The sequence below is a fragment of the Primulina eburnea genome, chromosome 6 (genome assembly GCF_022965805.1).
Source record: "Primulina eburnea isolate SZY01 chromosome 6, ASM2296580v1, whole genome shotgun sequence".
Taxonomy (NCBI): domain Eukaryota; kingdom Viridiplantae; phylum Streptophyta; class Magnoliopsida; order Lamiales; family Gesneriaceae; genus Primulina; species Primulina eburnea.
Window position 1 is genome coordinate 29,849,578 of NC_133106.1, and position 17,415 is coordinate 29,866,992.

The window sequence follows — 17,415 nt, forward strand, 5'->3', positions numbered from 1 at the left end:
AATCTTGATACTCTTGAAAGTCCTGAGTTCGAGTGTTGGAGGAGGCGAAATAAACTATTTTTCAAGGGTGAGATATTTTTTGAGTGACGGTACATGGACATGAACTACGATTCATGTCAGACCAACTTATGACTCATGACTTTTAGTGGTACATAGATATGAGCTGAGGCTCACGTTGAGTCAGCCTAAGACCATGGTCATCACATATTATCTCAGTCTTATGTATTTGGATTTATGTGTTTTCAAACAAATTAAGAAAAGTTAATAAGAATTAATTTTATAAAAAAATTACGATTTTATCGTATGTTAGGATCGGAAATTGATTTATGTGAAGGAATAAACAATATCAATAAATTCTAAGAAAATTTCCGTTGGTCTTAGCAACACTAAAATAAAATTCTCGTCAATTGGGTATCAAGAAACTAACGACTGGGTACTAAGCGGAAAGAAGCTCACCGGCACGGTATGAACACAATAAATGACTTAAGTATGAAACCGTTAAGCTATGAAATGAAAGCTAAAAATAGAGTAATTGAAATCTAAATTGCACAAGTTTGTTTTCTGGATGTTCGAAGACTTGAATAATTCATACGTCACTCATTCTTTCTCACGGAAGGATTTCACTAAAAACACTTTGACAAATATAATGATTTACAACTGTCCATTTCAGCAGGACTCAGTACTGCCTAACTAAAACTCTTAATATCTCACAAACTTAACACAAATATAATGGTTTACAACTGTCCCACCTCGAGCCAGTTACACTTAATTAATCGAGAATGGGGAGCCTATATTGAACAACAATTATGCATCTAGACTCTGCCCGTCTAAATCTGTAACTTATTTATTTGGCTACATCACTATGCAATTTATGTACGACAATTAAATTCCTTAAAATGACTATAAGATTCAGAAGCATGAAGTTTTATAGTTATATCCAACATATAAAAACAAGATTTATAAAGAAAATGATCAATCCCCTTCAAGCAGAAAATATTCACGTGAAAATACATGAATATGCATAGCTAATAATTATAAAAGAGCTAATTGTTGATTTCGATGCAATCACACGCTTGCTTCCTAAACTATTTGCATGTGTGTAATTTATAAGAATTGCATTTTTTTCTCATGAATTACATGAAAACAAAGAATTTGATGTGTACACTTGATTATATTTAAATGGGAAAAAATCATAAAAATTAATTTTGGAACTATAATATATATATATATATTAAAAAACTAATTAATATGTGAAAGTTGAATTTAGATAAATATTTTTAATAATTGTTTTAACAATTTTATATTTTACTCTTTTACGGTAAAAACTTGTGTGAGACGGTCTCACGGGTCGTATTTTGTGAGATGAATATCTTATTTGGGTCATCAATGAAAAAATATAATTTTTTTTGCTAAAAATATTACTTTTTATTGTGAATATTGGTAGGATTGACCCGTCTCACAGATAAAGATTCGTGAGACCTTCTTACAAGAGACCTACTCTTCATTTACACATACAAGAAATCAACATTATCGATTAGATGCTAACTATAGTTTATTTTCATTTTGTTGTGTATTCATTTAAGACATATATCATAAGTATACAAATGTAATAAGAAATACGCACATTATATTCAATGAGCCTATTTATTTATTTATTCTTTCTAATGTGTTTGCTGCCAAAACAACTAGATGTCTAATACTTTAGATTATTATTTAGAATATGGTTGTTATATTATTTGATTATGTTACACATTACATGTTTTATTTTGATAAACATCTTATTCATGAAAAAAATTGATTATATTTTAGTGTTTTTGGGTTAGATTTTTTAAGTCTTTCTCAGATTTAAAAATTTTAAGAGAAAGCTTTGATTAAAGATCAAGATCAAAATTGTTTTTTTGGTTTTGCTTCTAAAACCAGAAGTTGAACTATTGACATACAGTTCAATTTCGGTTCCTAGAAAAAAAATCCCAAATCGGAAACGGAATTAAATAAAATCGTCTTAAATTTTAAGATTTTTTTTTCCTGAGCAATAGGGAGGGAAAAGCCTCGAACACGAGACATTCAAATTTGAGAGTAACATGCTACAAAACCAAAGGACTGGTAGCTAAATTTTAAAATCTTGTAGTAGTACACATACACAACTTAAATTATATGAATAAACTATTTGACTAATATAAAATATATATAACCATTTATTTTAAATTCCTTGGAAAAAAATAGCATTATTTTATAGTATTATTGTTTAACAATTTGTTTAATTAGGTCATATATAATTTTGTTATTTTAGTTTAAACCGTTGATTTTTTTTTTTTGAAAAAAATTAATTCAAATTGACGCAATCCATAATCTAAACCAGAACAATGTGGTTTTAATAATGTTTGGGCAATCTAAAACCCTTTGTAATTTATTTCTTAGGCCAGAAAACAATGTAGCTAGTTTCCTTATCCATTTCTTACGTATAAGTGTAAAATAGAAAATTTATCGTGGAGTATCACTATTTTATTTTTGTGTTGGAGGGACGGATAACTTGAAATCTCGTTCCGAACTTAAAATTTAATAGACGACATATCATATTTATTGTTACACAAAAAAATGTTGTCAGACGATCTTACATGTTAATTTTTTCATACACATATAGCTAACTCGATCTAATTCATATATTTTTTATGTCAAAATTATTATTTTTTTAATTATGTATAGATGGGATGGACCGTTTATATGTACCCTCGAAGAAGAGACTTATTATTGGTGTTCTAAAAAGCACGTTAAGCCTGAAACTCGACAAAAACGCCTCGCTTAAGAGAAAAGCGGAAAACAAAACGGTACAACAGAATTAAGCGTAATTAAGGAGTTTAATTAAGCGTGTTTAAGTACAATTAATCACATATGTTTATTTTTAATTTTTTTATTTTAAAAGTATGTCTTGTTATTTTAAAATAATAAATTATGTTTATAATTTGGATGTTTATTTTTTAATTTTAATTATGATTAAGTGTGTCTGACAATAATTTGACAAATATTTAGTAATTTTTAATGTAATGTCTAATTATAAAAACAAATAAAGATTGTAATTTTGAGATTTTTATGTTTTTATAAATATGAAAATCAATATATTAGACTTAAATTTATCATATTTATGTATTATTTTATCTTTTTATTAATTTAAGATAATTATAATTATACGAAGATAAAAAATATTTTTTCACGTTTAAACCCTGTGGCTTAAGTTTGAAAAACTTGGATTTTCACGCATTTGAGAACTTTGCTTATTATTATATGATTGGAAGTTGGGAGTTGGGAGTAATTTTCAACTACGCACTTCCAAGTTTCGGCTCTATTTTCACCCTCTTCTGCTATTTACCCATCCTCTGCAATCGATCGAGCAAAAAATGGCTTCTTCCGCTGTCTCCAGAATATCCAACATCCGGAAACACTTCAACCCCTTAAATCCCACCTCAAAGGTTTCATTTCCGTGCCCCATTTATGGATAATAATTTTTTATATGATCGTGTGGTGCTGGGTTATGATCAAGGTGTCGACTGAAGTTTTGATGTTCATATTAAATCTGCTGTTTCAGTTTTTTGTTTTGGTTTACAAATCAGAGTTTCCTAAATTCGACTCTATATATTGTTTCTGTTTGCTTTGTCTGGGGGGGTTGGAGGGCTATCAGAAGTGGCATTTTGGAAAAGCAAGTAGAAAATCCTATACCCAGAAAATGCTTACATTTTTTTATTCAAAATAAGCGCTTACACAGTTGGGCCTCAATAAAATGCTATTTTAATCTATAACTTATGTATCCAAACTGATAGACATCGACATGTGGCAATGAAGTTGTAGAAAAAAATGATGTGTAACAAGTAAAACGTCCCTGTTCTTCTCCGGTTTGTGCACCATATGAGCTGAAATGTTTCTGTGTATATAGATTGTTTAGTAGTCTCATTTTGTTGTTTGACTTCAAATCATCATACTTGGCTGGTATTGTGATTTTGGATTGTTTACTTTTTTCCTCATGCTTAATGATCACCATGTGAACTTTTTCTGTTTCTGGGGCTCTGGTAGACTGATATATTGTGTGTATAGGGTGAGAAAATAATTAAGATATCCAGTGAAGTTTCAGAAGCTTTATCTTATGGGAAAGCTGTGGTTGCTCTCGAGTCCACCATAATATCTCATGGTATGATTCAAAAGCTTCTAATTCCTGCTCAAATTTTTTATCAACACCAAGTGCAGAACAATTGAAAAATATGGCCCAATTGGCTTTGCTTTGGTTGAATTCTTCTATGCGAGTGGTAAATCAATTTAACGGAGGTCATATTTTGACTGTGATGGTTTGTTGGAATATATCTAAATCATCTTTTGTGATTAAAATCCTTCCATATTGAAGTTTTTTTCCTCCTCATTAATGAGTTTCTGTACAATAAATAAAATAAGCCATGTTTCTGCCTTTTGTATTTCCTTTTCAAGTGTCATTTGATCATATAATCCCCTTTTAAACAAATGAAAGTTAACTTGTTTTTTTATTAATTGCTTCCATGATAACTCACATAATTTATTGTACTTTGACATTTAATCTTTTTTCTCGCATTATGTACTTAGGAATGCCATATCCTCAGAATCTCGAAACTGCAAGAGAGGTGGAGGCAATTGTGAGACAAAATGAAGCTATACCAGCAACAATTGCTATTTTGGATGGCATACCTTGCGTAGGTCTTTACTCAAAACTTTTACTCTGTTCACTTTGAGTCGCTCGGAGTTCCAACTTGTTGTTTCCCTTTTCTTCTGGAGAAATATGGGTTTCTTTGTTATGGAGATTTTGGATGCCATAAGAATGAAGTTAGTGGATCCAAACCTTACTTTATTGTTCAAAAGACTTGAGCTAATGCTTAGAGATAGATATTGATCCGAATATAATTGTATATCTATACAAGCACAATGAGATTTTCAAGAATATTTGGATGTGATTCTGGTTGACAGAGTTTGTCACAACTTCAGTATAAATTCTCTCATAGGATAAGCAATATACGGTTATTACCTTTTAAATTGGCTTCTTTTTCCACCACCATGTGTTATCGTGGGCGAACCAGCTCTTATTTCGGAAAATACTTTGTGTTTTGGTTAATTAGCGTCAGCAGATTAGATATCTTATTGTTGATAAATCAAGAGGAAATCACAGATAGAACCTCATATTTTAGTGATTGATTGAGATATGAAAATATTTCCATGACTATTATATTTTGTAATCTTTCATTGTACTTTCTCCCCTCTGTATTTGTGTACATTGTATTGATAATATGCAGAATAATAAAATAAGAGAAATTTTTTCTCTCTTCTACGTTTACTTGCATGATATCAACAGGGTTCAACTATGGACTTTAAAGCATCCATGGTTCGTTCATCTTCGACCACCAGCAACACCTCTTCGCCCATAGGTATATCTTCTTCCAGTACCAGTGAAAGGTCCAAGGTCGCTACTTCACCATGTCCAACTCGTGATTGACAACAAAGGCAAACTCGGATATTTGATCCGCGACAACACAATCACCTCCAGGGACTGACTCATATCTAACTCAGTGGAAGGCAGGAAGTAGTGGATTCAATAGACTTAATTAAACGTCGGAAAGGTGACCCTGTGTCGTTGAAGACTAACAACATTTTCTACCTCCCGTAAGCTCGTTACGCTTAACGCCCACTTACTTAAAGACTCGGGTCGTGAAGCATCTGGCTAGGTCAGCTACTCCCCCAAGAGAGTTCTCCCGGTATTAAATCCCAACTGCAGAATCAAGAGCGCCGGATTTTTTTGAAAGGGGAACGGAGATCCCCTTGCGCATAAATTGAAAAGGAAGTGACAATGGGCGTCATGCCAAGCCTGCTTTGGTGGAAGTAGGACCTATCGAAGTCGGAACTATCAGAAATAGAATAGAGAATCTCAGGTGTTTCCGCGACGACACCCGCTACCCAGAGTGGCGCTCCGAGAATTCGATGGTTATCGCATGGATAATTAATTCCATGGATCCAGCCATCGGTAAACCTTCTCTTTTTCCCCACGACCAAAGATGTCTGGGAGGCGATACAGGAGACCTACTCAGATCAAGACAATCACTCCCAAATGTTTGAATTAACCACACGGATGTGGAAATTGCAGCAAGGTACTCTTGGTCAGTTACCACATACTATAACGAGTTGCTTGTAATCTGGCAAGAATTGAATTTTTCGAGGAAGAAAAATGGGAAATCTCATATAATGCGACTCGCTTAACGCAAAAAATTTTCAATGACCTTTTAAGTGTTTCACTACTTGTTTTCCCGTGTCTAGACTCATGATGGAAATCCCTCTAAATTTTTTGGGATCGTGGCATTTGTTCATGATCGTGATCCTTCGTGTTCTAAATTGAACCCTCGTGTGGATAAATGTATCTTTGTAGGCTATCCCCAAAATCAAAAGGCTTATAAATGCTTTGACCCAACATCAAAAAAATATTTTGTATCAATGGATGTCTTTTTTTTTTTTGAAAGGACACCTTTTTACACAGATTCCCATCTTCAGGGGAGCATACCATCAAGTCTGAATTTGCCATGCAACTTGATGCCCCTCACACTACTAATTTTTCACATCAAACCTTGGGGAACCATATTTTGAAGGGAACAAATGATACTGAAAAATGGTTCAAAGGTCTTGTCTACTTAAAACATCATTCAACAAAAAAAAGAGAATACTCTATCCCAAAGCACGACCAAGCATCTACTCAGAGGTTGAATCAGGAAATTCACGATGAGAGTCTCAGTAATCCAGATGTCACCGTACCGGGTATTCCCAAAATTTCTAATGATCTTGATCTTCCTATTGCTTTGAGGAAAAATGTTAGGTCTTGCACATGACATCCTTCGTCTAATTTCGTATCATATAAAAACCTTGCATCTTTGTTTGAAGCTTTTATTTCACAATTATCGAATCTGGTTCTCCCTAACAATGTTCATGATGCTGTTTTTGAGGAAGCAAAAGCTCTGGAAAAGAATGCTACGTGGGAGTTAGTGTATCTACCCAAAGGAAAAATTACAATTGGCTGCAAATGAGTGTTCAGTACAAAGTATGGCTCAGATGAATCCTTAGAACGATACAATACACGTTTGGTAGCAAAAAGATTCACACAGACTTATGAAGCTGATTACTCCAAAACATTCTCTCCCGTGCGAAGTTGAACACTGTTCGGATTCTATTATCAATTGTTGTCAATCTGGATTGGCCATTACACCAGTCACCAGTTAGATATGAAAAATGCATTCTTGAATGGTGACCTAGAAGAGGAAGTCAACAACATTTCTTAAGGGTCAAGGCTACACTCAAGGACAAGTTAACGATACTCTATTCATAAAATCTATCAGAGACAAGATATCTATTTTGATTGTCTATCTGGATGATGTCATTCTGACGGGATGACATGGAGGAAATGGACAAATTGAAAAAAAATGGCTACTGAATTTGAAGTTAAAGATCTAGGCCGACTAAGATACTTCCCGGGAATGGAAGTCGCTAGATCAAAAAGGGGAATTGTCGTGTCACAGCGCAAGTACACCCTTGATCTCTTAAAGAGAACTGGGATGAGTGCTTGTAGACCAGCCGATAAACCAACTGATACGAATGTCAAACTTGGGGAAGTGAAAGATGGTACACTTGTTGACATAAAGAGATACCAACGATTAGTGAGAAAGCTAATTTATTTGTCACACACACGTCCTAGCATTACCTTTGTTGTATGCACTCTCCATACGAAGAACATCTTGAAGCAGTATCGAATTCTTCATTACTTGAAATGTTTTCTTGGGAAAGGAATTTTGTTTAAAAAATGTGAAGAAAAGGAATTTAAGCATATACGGATGCTGATTGGGTAGGATCAGTCGTCAACAAAAGATCGACATCTTGATATTGTACATTTTTGTGGAGGTAATCTAGTCACATGGAAAAATAAGAAACAAAGTGGTGTTGCAAGGAGTATTGCTGAAGCCTAATTCAGAGCATTGACAAATGGAATATGTGAAATTATGTGGATCAATAGAGTTTTAAAAGATATAAAAAAACCGTCAAGCTTACCGATAAAGCTCTATTGTGACAACAGGTCAGCTATCAGCATTGCCATAACCGGTTCTACATGATCGAACGAAACACATAGAAATAGATAAACACTTCATATTCTTACAAAGGGTTTGCTTAGACAACTTGAGATTCAAATCAGCAAGTTGGGCATGACAGACATCTTCGCACCATGGTTTCCTCCTGATAAATCAAGAGGAAATCACGGCTAGAATCTCATATTTTAGTGATTGATTGAGATATGATAATATTTCGATGATTATTGTATTTTGTAATATTTCTTTTTAAGTTGTACTTTCTCCATTTTATATTTGTGTACATTGTATTGATAATATGCAGAATAATAAAATAAGAGAACATTTTTCTCTCTTCTATGTTTACTTGCCCTTATCTTCATTTCACTTTTTATGAATGCTTCTATTCTCTCGTCTCATGTTGAAAGTGATGTTTTTTGCAATGGTAGGAAATGAATTCTCGTTACATATCGTATTGCTTAATTGTCTTGTTAACTAATATTTCATTTTAAAATATTGGATGGTTAAAGCAGGCATTTCTCCTGTGTTTGCTTCTTCTATTTTTAGTTGGGTGGGGGAGTGGAGGAAGGAAATCTCTGCAATGAACTTAGATTTTCTTGTGAATGTTTGAAATTTCACATTCTTTTACATTTATTTTGTTGATATCTTCTGAGTTTTTTCTTTGAACTTGCTTCTTGTATACTGGAGGGAAACTAAAATGGCGACAATCTTCTGATTTTTGAAGAAGCTTTAAATTTGTAGGTTTATGCTCTGAAGAACTTGAAAGGTTGGCCATTCTGGGAAGAAAGGCTCGAAAAACAGCTCGCAGAGACATCGCCCATGTTGTGAGTATTTGAAGATAAGTCACACTTTGTTTGCTGTGTTGGTTTTGTGTCCTCACTCTAAAATTTTCAATTCTTGATTGCACCACGGCAAATTCAAGTCTTTATCAATTTTGGTTGCCATGCTTAGATGCTAGATGAGATCTTCAATTTGGTTATTTTTTCAAAATATTTTTTTGTGTTTGTTAGTACATGGTATGTTTTGAAAAGTTAATAAAATCCTAATGACTGTGGGTGATTATCTAAGATATTGCCATCATATACTCACTTATTCACTATATCAATATGATTTCATACTGAGATTAATGTCAACCACCCGATTCTTCAAATTTATTGATTCACAATACATGTCAACTGCATGGCATTTCGTGAACTAGGATTTGTTTCCCTCATAAAGCTAGCTAGTATCTTGGAGTTTGAATATCAACTTTTCAGGTAGCTACTAGAGGAAACGGTGCGACAACGGTTTCTGCAACAATGTTTTTTGCTTCCATGGTATTCCTTGCTCTGTAATAATCATTTTTAATACGTCTTTCCTTCTTATGAACACTCCTTTAAGGCAAATAGTTGCGCTACCAACTGTTAAGACTTCAATCATTTGCAGGTGGGCATTCCAGTATTTGTTACTGGTGGCATTGGGGGAGTTCACAGACATGGAGAGAGTAGTATGTTTTATCATTATTTTATTTATGTAGTGAGAAATATGCCGGGGTGCTTCTTGCTTTGAAGTATCTAGTAAAAAGATGTGGTGTAATTTGATGTTCTGTGCTGTATATATTATAATTGCATTTGTTTTAATATATTCAGTTATGATTTCAATTCGGTGAGTTGCTTGATTGGTTGAAACCAAAAAGTAAACTATTTGGTAGAATGGAGTTAAAACCATGATGAGCTCATTCATTTGAGAAATAACTTAATTGTTAAACGTTTTCATATACATCATGCAAAATCAATGAGAGTGAAGTATTATTGGAAAATCCAAAAGTAAATAACTGGAACAAGTACCTGATATAAACTGAACCTTTTGTTCCATCGAGAATATGCACGACCGACCTTTTAGTTACCTATTTTCTGAAGAATAGTTGTATTAACTCGTCCTGATTTGGTAAATGATTTTTTTTCTCTTTTTGTAGCTATGGATATCTCTTCAGATCTCACAGAGCTGGGAAAGACTCCTGTTGCTGTAGTTTCTGCCGGTGTGAAATCAATATTAGATATTCCAAGAACCTTGGAATATTTGGTATGACCCTTTATTGTTTCACATGTCACACCATCTTATGCAATGAATGCATACTCATTTTCTGTTGAGTTTCAGGAAACTCAAGGAGTTTGTGTGGCTGGATATAAGACTGATGAATTCCCTGCTTTTTTCTCTGAAACAAGTGGTTGCAAGGTAACCTTTTTCAAAATAATAGATCTAGCAGAAGATTTGCGGTATTGCTATACCTTGTCCCAGAATTTTTATGATTATGTCTTGAATTACGCGATGAAGTATTATGGGATTGATTCCATTTTTTTCATTTTATACCGCTCATTAAAGTTGTCTAAAATTTATACCTGGGTCCTGGTTTTGCTTTGTGAAAGTTTCTAATTCATCTAGTGTTGAATCTGTATTACCAAAAAACTGTGGTCTCCTCTCAGTACCAATATTTAGCTTGCTTTAGTTGTTACCGGGAGAAAACTGTTGATAGTTTACTATAAAATTTCAGGCACCTTGTCGTGTTGACTCACCTGAGGATTGTGCTCGATTAATAGGTAGGGAGCTTTCCTTTTTGTTTCTTTTTCCTCAGTTAATAACGTTACTGAGCTTAGTACTATTTTCGACCACTATAGATTCAAACATGAATCTTGAGCTCGGATCTGGAATCCTGATAGCGGTCCCTATTCCTAGAGAACATTCTCCTTCAGGAAATAAAATTGAATCAGCCATACAGAAAGCTCTTAAGGATGCTCGGTAAAATTTTGTACCTGATAATCAAATATGTGAAATAATGATGATGATCTGGCTTGTTTTTCCTATTTTTTATATACATATTTCATTTGAGTGACACAGGGAGCATCACGTAACTGGCAGCGCTGAAACTCCTTTCTTACTTACTAGAGTAAACGAACTGACCGGAGGAACCTCCCTTGCTTCAAGTATTCTTTGTCAGATACTTTTGCATCACTAACCAAATAATATAAAATATCGATTGAAGGGCGTTAAACATCTCATTTTTTAAATTTCCTTAACGGAAACGTTAGATATAGCTCTCGTGAAAAATAATGCACGAGTTGGTGCTCAGATTGCTGTCTCCCTCGCTCATCTCAGACAAAATGCTACTAAAGGTGAGCGTCTCTTTGGTCTTTCTAGTTTATTGCTTCAAAACAACGATGCACCTCTGTATCCATTTCTGAAGTAAGTCTTCAAAAACATGATCTTCAACTTGCTATGAACTACCAGCAGACTTGTTAATATTTGATTGCAGGTGCCTTATGAAACAGTGAGGACGTAATTGCTACATTATCTTTCGAGAATTCAATGATAACTAAACAGACATGCTCGCTACACTTGGAGGAGTTGCAGTCTAATCTTTTAAAGATTTTTCAAAACTATTTCCCTGTTTGTTCCAACTTCTCTCCCTGTAGAATCTGTTGGGGTTTGAATACACCAGAATGGTCATATATGCATAATTTCCAGTAAAACACTGTCTCTTAATCGATCTCTACTTCTTTCCTCTTGGACTTGGAACTTCACATGTTAATCAAGGCAACTTCTTGAAACCCAGATGGAAAATTCCCATTTAGATAAGATCCAACAAATATTTGTTAATTTTCTATATTAAATCAAATTAGGTGAGCGAGATTTCAAGGTCACCACCATGTCTTAGGATTCTGATGTCGTAGTTTGGAATTTTCCTTTTATCTCTTCCTCTTTTTTCTTGATAGGAGAAGATAATACCAAACTAAAGTTGTTTTAGCTCTGCAGAAGAAAAGGAATTGAATGTTGGAAGCATGTGGGAGAATTTTCTTGTTATTCCCACACTTGGAACGCACTAAGGAACAAAAGCCATGGCCCATTGTTTGGCTTTGTTAGGGCATGTTTGGAACTTAGTTGATTTCCAAGAATATTATATGCTTTGGGACAGTTCTTGATTCCCCATACACTTATGTCATGACAAGAACACCACGAAAAGGCTTCCTTGAAGTGGGGTGAACCCACCTAAGCCATGTTAGAACAAGAAACATAGTCATTTATTTCGGATTTTCGAGAAATTTTGAATATTTTGGGAAAGTGGTAGCTTTTTAAGCCATTTCAAGCAAGATTTTTTTTTTTAAAACCTGTAATGCTTGGTTCAAATTTCAATGATGAGATTATAAATAATGTATAGTATAAAAATGATACACGAATATATTTGGATAAAATGATAGTATATAAAACTAATTTTTTTGTAGAACGTGAACCAAACATCAGACAAAACAAGAGTACGTGATCAATCGATATCTTATCCTCTGTAATGAGCGAGGTGATGTATATTTGTTAGAGTTGGTCTCATGTGATACCGTCTCACGGATACTAATCTGTGAGACGGGTCAACCCTACTCATATTCACAATAAAAACTAATACTCTAAGCATAAAAAATTATACCTTTTCATGAATGACCCAAATAAGGGATCCATCTCACAAATTCGACCCGTGAGACCGTCTCACACAAGTTTTTGCCTATTTGTTATTGTTGTATTGTTAATCAAGACACGAAGTTTGTGATGTAATACATATTGAAGATAAATTATTTAGATTACAGCCGAATCACAAAATATTATCCATTCAAGAAAAATTACAGACTCGTCTTATAAAATATTTATCATGGTTTTTATACTTTTTTTTATTTTCTTAAAAATCCAAAAAAGAATTTTGCTGAATAAAAATATGGGATTTCATTATCATAATTCCATTTTAAATTTGGCGAGTTTTGAAAGTGACAAAGATATGAGAGTGATATTACAAAAAAATCCTCACAAAATACGAAGTTTGAATTATCCGTCGACAAACAATTGATTAATTCTTATTCGTAATAGTTTGTATCGGCAAAACGTATTTAATTTTAGAGTAAGGCAAGATCATTGCTTTTAAGAAAATTAAATTATACAACTTTTGTGTGTGTGTTTGATTCCAATTTGTCTTGCTTGTCGACCAAATTAATACTAAACGAAGGTAACAAGGAAAAAAATATTTTTTTATGAATCATCCACTATTTTTAATAGTAATTTAAATATTATTTTGAAAAATATTAGTAAAATTTATAAATGGTGTCCGAGAAAGATTTGGTTGAAAACAAAAACTTGTGTGAGACGGTCTCACATGTCGTATTTTGTGAGACAGATTTCTTATTAAGGTCATCAATGAAAAATATTATTTTTTATGCTAAGAATATTACTTTTTATTGTGAATATCGGTAGGATTGATCCATCTCACAGATAAAGATTCGTGAGACCGTCTCACAAAAGATCTAATTTTAAAAGAGTCATGTTAGGATGTATATTTAAATCGATACTATATGATGACATTTTTCTTTATCAAGTCTAATAAAGGATTAGAAAATATTGTAAAAAAAATATCTAATTGAACTCAAAAGTATTTCTGTAATTTATCATGCAAAATAAAAGCTTGAGTGTAACTTTAAATATACATGCAAATTTTCCAAATTTAAAATCCATTAACAACACTACATAAAGGAAGAATCGTTAGGTTTAAATTTTTTAATGATAATTTTTTTTTTCATCTAGACCCATGTTATAAAATATTACATATAAAATAGGTTTTATATCTTTCGCACACAAAATATTTGTACTGAAGTGGTAGTAGTTACTGATATATAGATAGTCTAGATGTAATAATTGTTCTTGTTGAGTAAAATAATCGAGACACGAGTATTTATCTAATTTTGGTTAACTTTTCAATTGAAAATAACATTCTGTAGTGTATAAAATACACTTGGGATGATCAATTTTTTTTAAATTTTGACCAGGTCTAAACAATAAAATATGTCGAAACATTATGTTTGAGCTGTTATACGATTTCAAATATTAGGTTTGCACTATTACCACCAATTTTATATTTTAGTAAAACGACAAACGCTCGAATTTAGTATATATTTATTCAGTCGAATATAATTTAATCCAAACAAATTGAATTAAAAAGCATTTACTTATATATATATATTATATATATATTTGAAAATATATTAATTAATTTCCCACAACAGATGAGAACTTCTTTCTCACAACTCAATTTATGATATGAACTTTTGAACTGACTAATGAAAAATATTTTTTTATTATTTTTATAGATCGAGTCGATCGGTTTTATAAATATTGTTTCGTCTCATATTAGAAATACTTCTTATTTAAATAACTAAATCTAAATTGATAAAAAAAATTTATTCAGGGAAAAATAGATATCCTAGAGAAAGCATGAGAACAGATTTCGAGACAGGCCCTCTTAACTTTATGCGTAGAGAAACAAGTGAAAAGGGGCACTTGTTCACACAAAATTCCATATTCTTTCAACAAGCAAAAGGACACCAAATTCCACACGACAAAAACTAATGTCACGCATGGTAGACAACCGAGCTATGTTGTACCAACAAAATGACAAATTTCCCGAGATTGACTCATCTCGTAATCCTCAGCCTTAAGTCCAACCAAACCCTTCTCTATTTACTGCTCCTCCTTTTGAGTTGGAGAAGACAGAGAGATCTGGGGAGCTTTTTGTGGGAATTTTCTGGGGGGCTTTTTGTGGGATTTTGATGAATTGGAAAACCCAGAAAGCGAATTAGAAATCTCGGACTTGTTGGTGAGTTCAAGTATACTAGTTGTGTTTTGGTGTGATATATCTACGTCGTGTTTCCTGTGTGTAGTTCGAGTTTTGGAATTATTGATGGATTGTTGATTGGCTTTATGTGGTGGTTTTGGGAATTGTTGAATAAGTAGTTGTTTGTTTGTTTGTGATTTTCCAGGAAAACATCTGTTCTTGTTGCTGATTTCCTGGGAGTTTTAATTCAAAAAATATGTTTCAAGAAGATGGATCATCGTCTGTAACTTCTTCACCGCTTCAAATGTTTCCTATGATGTCTTTATCACCTGGTTTTATGTCACCGTATCCATGGCTTAAGGATCTGAAACCTGAAGAAAGAGGACTTTATTTAATCCATTTGTTGGTCACTTGTGCAAATCACGTGTCAACAGGCAGTCTTGAAAATGCAAACATAGCCCTTGATCAAATCTCTCATCTAGCATCGCCGGATGGTGATACTATGCAACGGATTGCGTCGTATTTTTCGGAGGCTCTTGCCGATAGGATCCTCAGAACCTGGCCTGGTGTTTACAAGGCCTTTCGCTCGACTAGAATCTCTGTTGTTTCTGAAGAAATTCTGGTGAAAAAGATGTTTTTCGAGTTCTTGCCGTTTGTTAAAGTGGCTTTTGTGATCAGTAATCAAGCGATTGTCGAAGCAATGGAGGGGGAGAGGATGGTTCATGTTATCGATTTGAATGTGACTGAACCGGCACAATGGTGTGCACTTATTCGAGATTTGAGTGCACGACCCGAAGGTCCGCCTCATTTGAGGATTACTGGGATACATCAACAAAAGGAGGTGCTGGAACAGATGGCACATATATTAACTGAAGAGGCGGAAAAGTTGGATATACCGTTTCAGTTCAACCCCATTGTCAGTAAACTAGAAAATCTCGATGTCGAGAAGTTGCGCGTCAAAACAGGGGAAGCTCTAGCTATTAGTTCAATGATGCAGTTCCATTCTCTTTTGGCCTCGGATAATGAGCTTAAGAAAAAGTCTCCCTCGACGCCTATGAATGCAATTGGTATTCACTTGCAAAGAATAGCACAAATGAATCAAGGTACCTTAGGCGAATTGCTGGAGAAAGATATGGTTAATGGATATAGTCCAAGTACCGACTCAGCCTCATCCTCACCTTTATCTTCAACTGGTTCCTCAAATATAGACACTTTTCTTAATGCCATATGGGGTCTTTCTCCGAAAGTTATGGTAGTGACAGAACAAGACTCAGATCACAATGGGAATTCCCTCATGGAAAGGTTGTCCGAATCTTTATACTTCTATGCTGCACTGTTCGATTGCTTGGAGTCGGCTTTACCTAGAGCATCTTTGGAGAGATTAAGGATGGAAAAGATGTTAGGCGAGGAGATTAAGAATGTTATAGCGTGCGAGGGAATGGAGAGGAAAGAAAGACACGAAAAGCTCGAGAAATGGAATCAAAGATTTGAGCTGGCTGGTTTTGCGAGTGTTCCTTTGAGCTATTACGCGATGCTGCAAGCGAAAAGATTGCTGCAAAGTTATAGTTGTGATGGCTATAAGATCAAAGAAGAGAATGGCAGCGTCGTGATTTGCTGGCAGGATCGACCCCTTCTCTCAGTATCCGCTTGGAGGTTTAAGAGGTGAAATAGCTTGATGGAATCCGCTTCGTGTTTATCTTCGTTTTGAAGTTTGTAGAGGAGATATTTGATCCTGCAGATGTAAAAATCTTTAGTAATGTACTGTTCATCTTTAATATTTGAACTCTTTGTTCATTTCTGTTTTTGAAATGTTTAATTAATTTTTGTGATCAACCTAATGTTTTAGGATGTACACTTTGTCTGCGTTCAGACATGTCTTCGACCCCCTTTTACTATTCAATATTTCCGGGAAAACAAAAAAACAAAAACATACCAGACAATAACATGTTTTTTTGTGGGTTGGTTCGATTTCGACCTCTTGATTCATACACGCAGATCTCCGACGATGATAAAAACTTATAATATGATGATATTAAATTAAAAGACGTGGATAACACGATTATTTTTAGTTTCAATTAATGTAGAATTCGAGACAAACAATAGACGTAAGAAATACTTGAACTATTTATCTTTGACATCAAACGGTGTCTTATGCGAACCTCGATTAAATTTATGGTTTTCGAGATCAATGTTTGACAAGAGTGTTAGGACCGTGCCTATTAAGAGGTAAATGAGTCCAATTACTCAGGTCTATCTCTTTTTTGGGACCCAAAAATTAAAAAAAAAATTATTATATATAATACTAGTTATTAGATAGCCCAAAACCAAGTAATTATTAAATGGAACTTGCTTAGCATGTTATCGATTTATTCCCCAATCTTCCCCAATATTCATTTGCAGACAAATCTTAATCGACTCCAGTCGTTGCATCGTCTCTAGGTTTGATTGAAAGACCTGTGAGGATCTGTAAGTCTATTTTCTTGTATTTGCTTTGTTCAGACTTCTAACTTTTCATTGTAGTTTTTTACTTTCTTTGGGGCTTTATGTGCTATTTATAATCTACGTTTTTTGACTGAAATTTTGGTTGATGTAATGCTTATCCGGCTTTCAGATACTCATATTGCTTATAAAATCTTGTTGACTATCCTGGTCACAGTAGCAAGTGCAGAGCGAAGT

General features: G+C 33.8%; 2 protein-coding genes across 4 annotated transcripts; both read left to right on the plus strand.

Moving 5' to 3' along the window:
- Nucleotides 1-3,288: 3,288 nt before the first annotated feature.
- On the plus strand, nt 3,289-12,178 carry LOC140834133 (pseudouridine-5'-phosphate glycosidase). Of its 3 annotated transcripts, none has more exons than XM_073198798.1 (13): nt 3,289-3,464; nt 4,084-4,177; nt 4,600-4,710; nt 8,865-8,947; nt 9,380-9,439; nt 9,549-9,609; nt 10,078-10,184; nt 10,260-10,337; nt 10,654-10,699; nt 10,778-10,898; nt 10,998-11,083; nt 11,189-11,272; nt 11,913-12,178. In XM_073198798.1, the coding sequence occupies exons 1-13, from the start codon at nt 3,393-3,395 to the stop codon at nt 11,981-11,983; spliced, it is 1,074 nt and encodes a 357-aa protein (XP_073054899.1). In that variant the 5' UTR covers nt 3,289-3,392; the 3' UTR covers nt 11,984-12,178. The 3 variants fall into 3 exon arrangements, with proteins under 3 accessions (XP_073054899.1, XP_073054900.1, XP_073054901.1); XM_073198799.1 differs by having other exon boundaries at nt 11,873-12,176; XM_073198800.1 differs by lacking the exon at nt 11,913-12,178 and adding an exon at nt 11,413-11,707.
- A 2,295-nt stretch (nt 12,179-14,473) lies between these two features.
- Nucleotides 14,474-16,540, plus strand: LOC140834134 (scarecrow-like protein 3). Its single transcript, XM_073198801.1, has 2 exons — nt 14,474-14,781; nt 14,945-16,540. The coding sequence occupies exon 2, from the start codon at nt 14,996-14,998 to the stop codon at nt 16,403-16,405; it is 1,410 nt and encodes a 469-aa protein (XP_073054902.1). The 5' UTR covers nt 14,474-14,781; nt 14,945-14,995; the 3' UTR covers nt 16,406-16,540.
- The last annotated feature ends 875 nt before the right edge of the window (nt 16,541-17,415 follow it).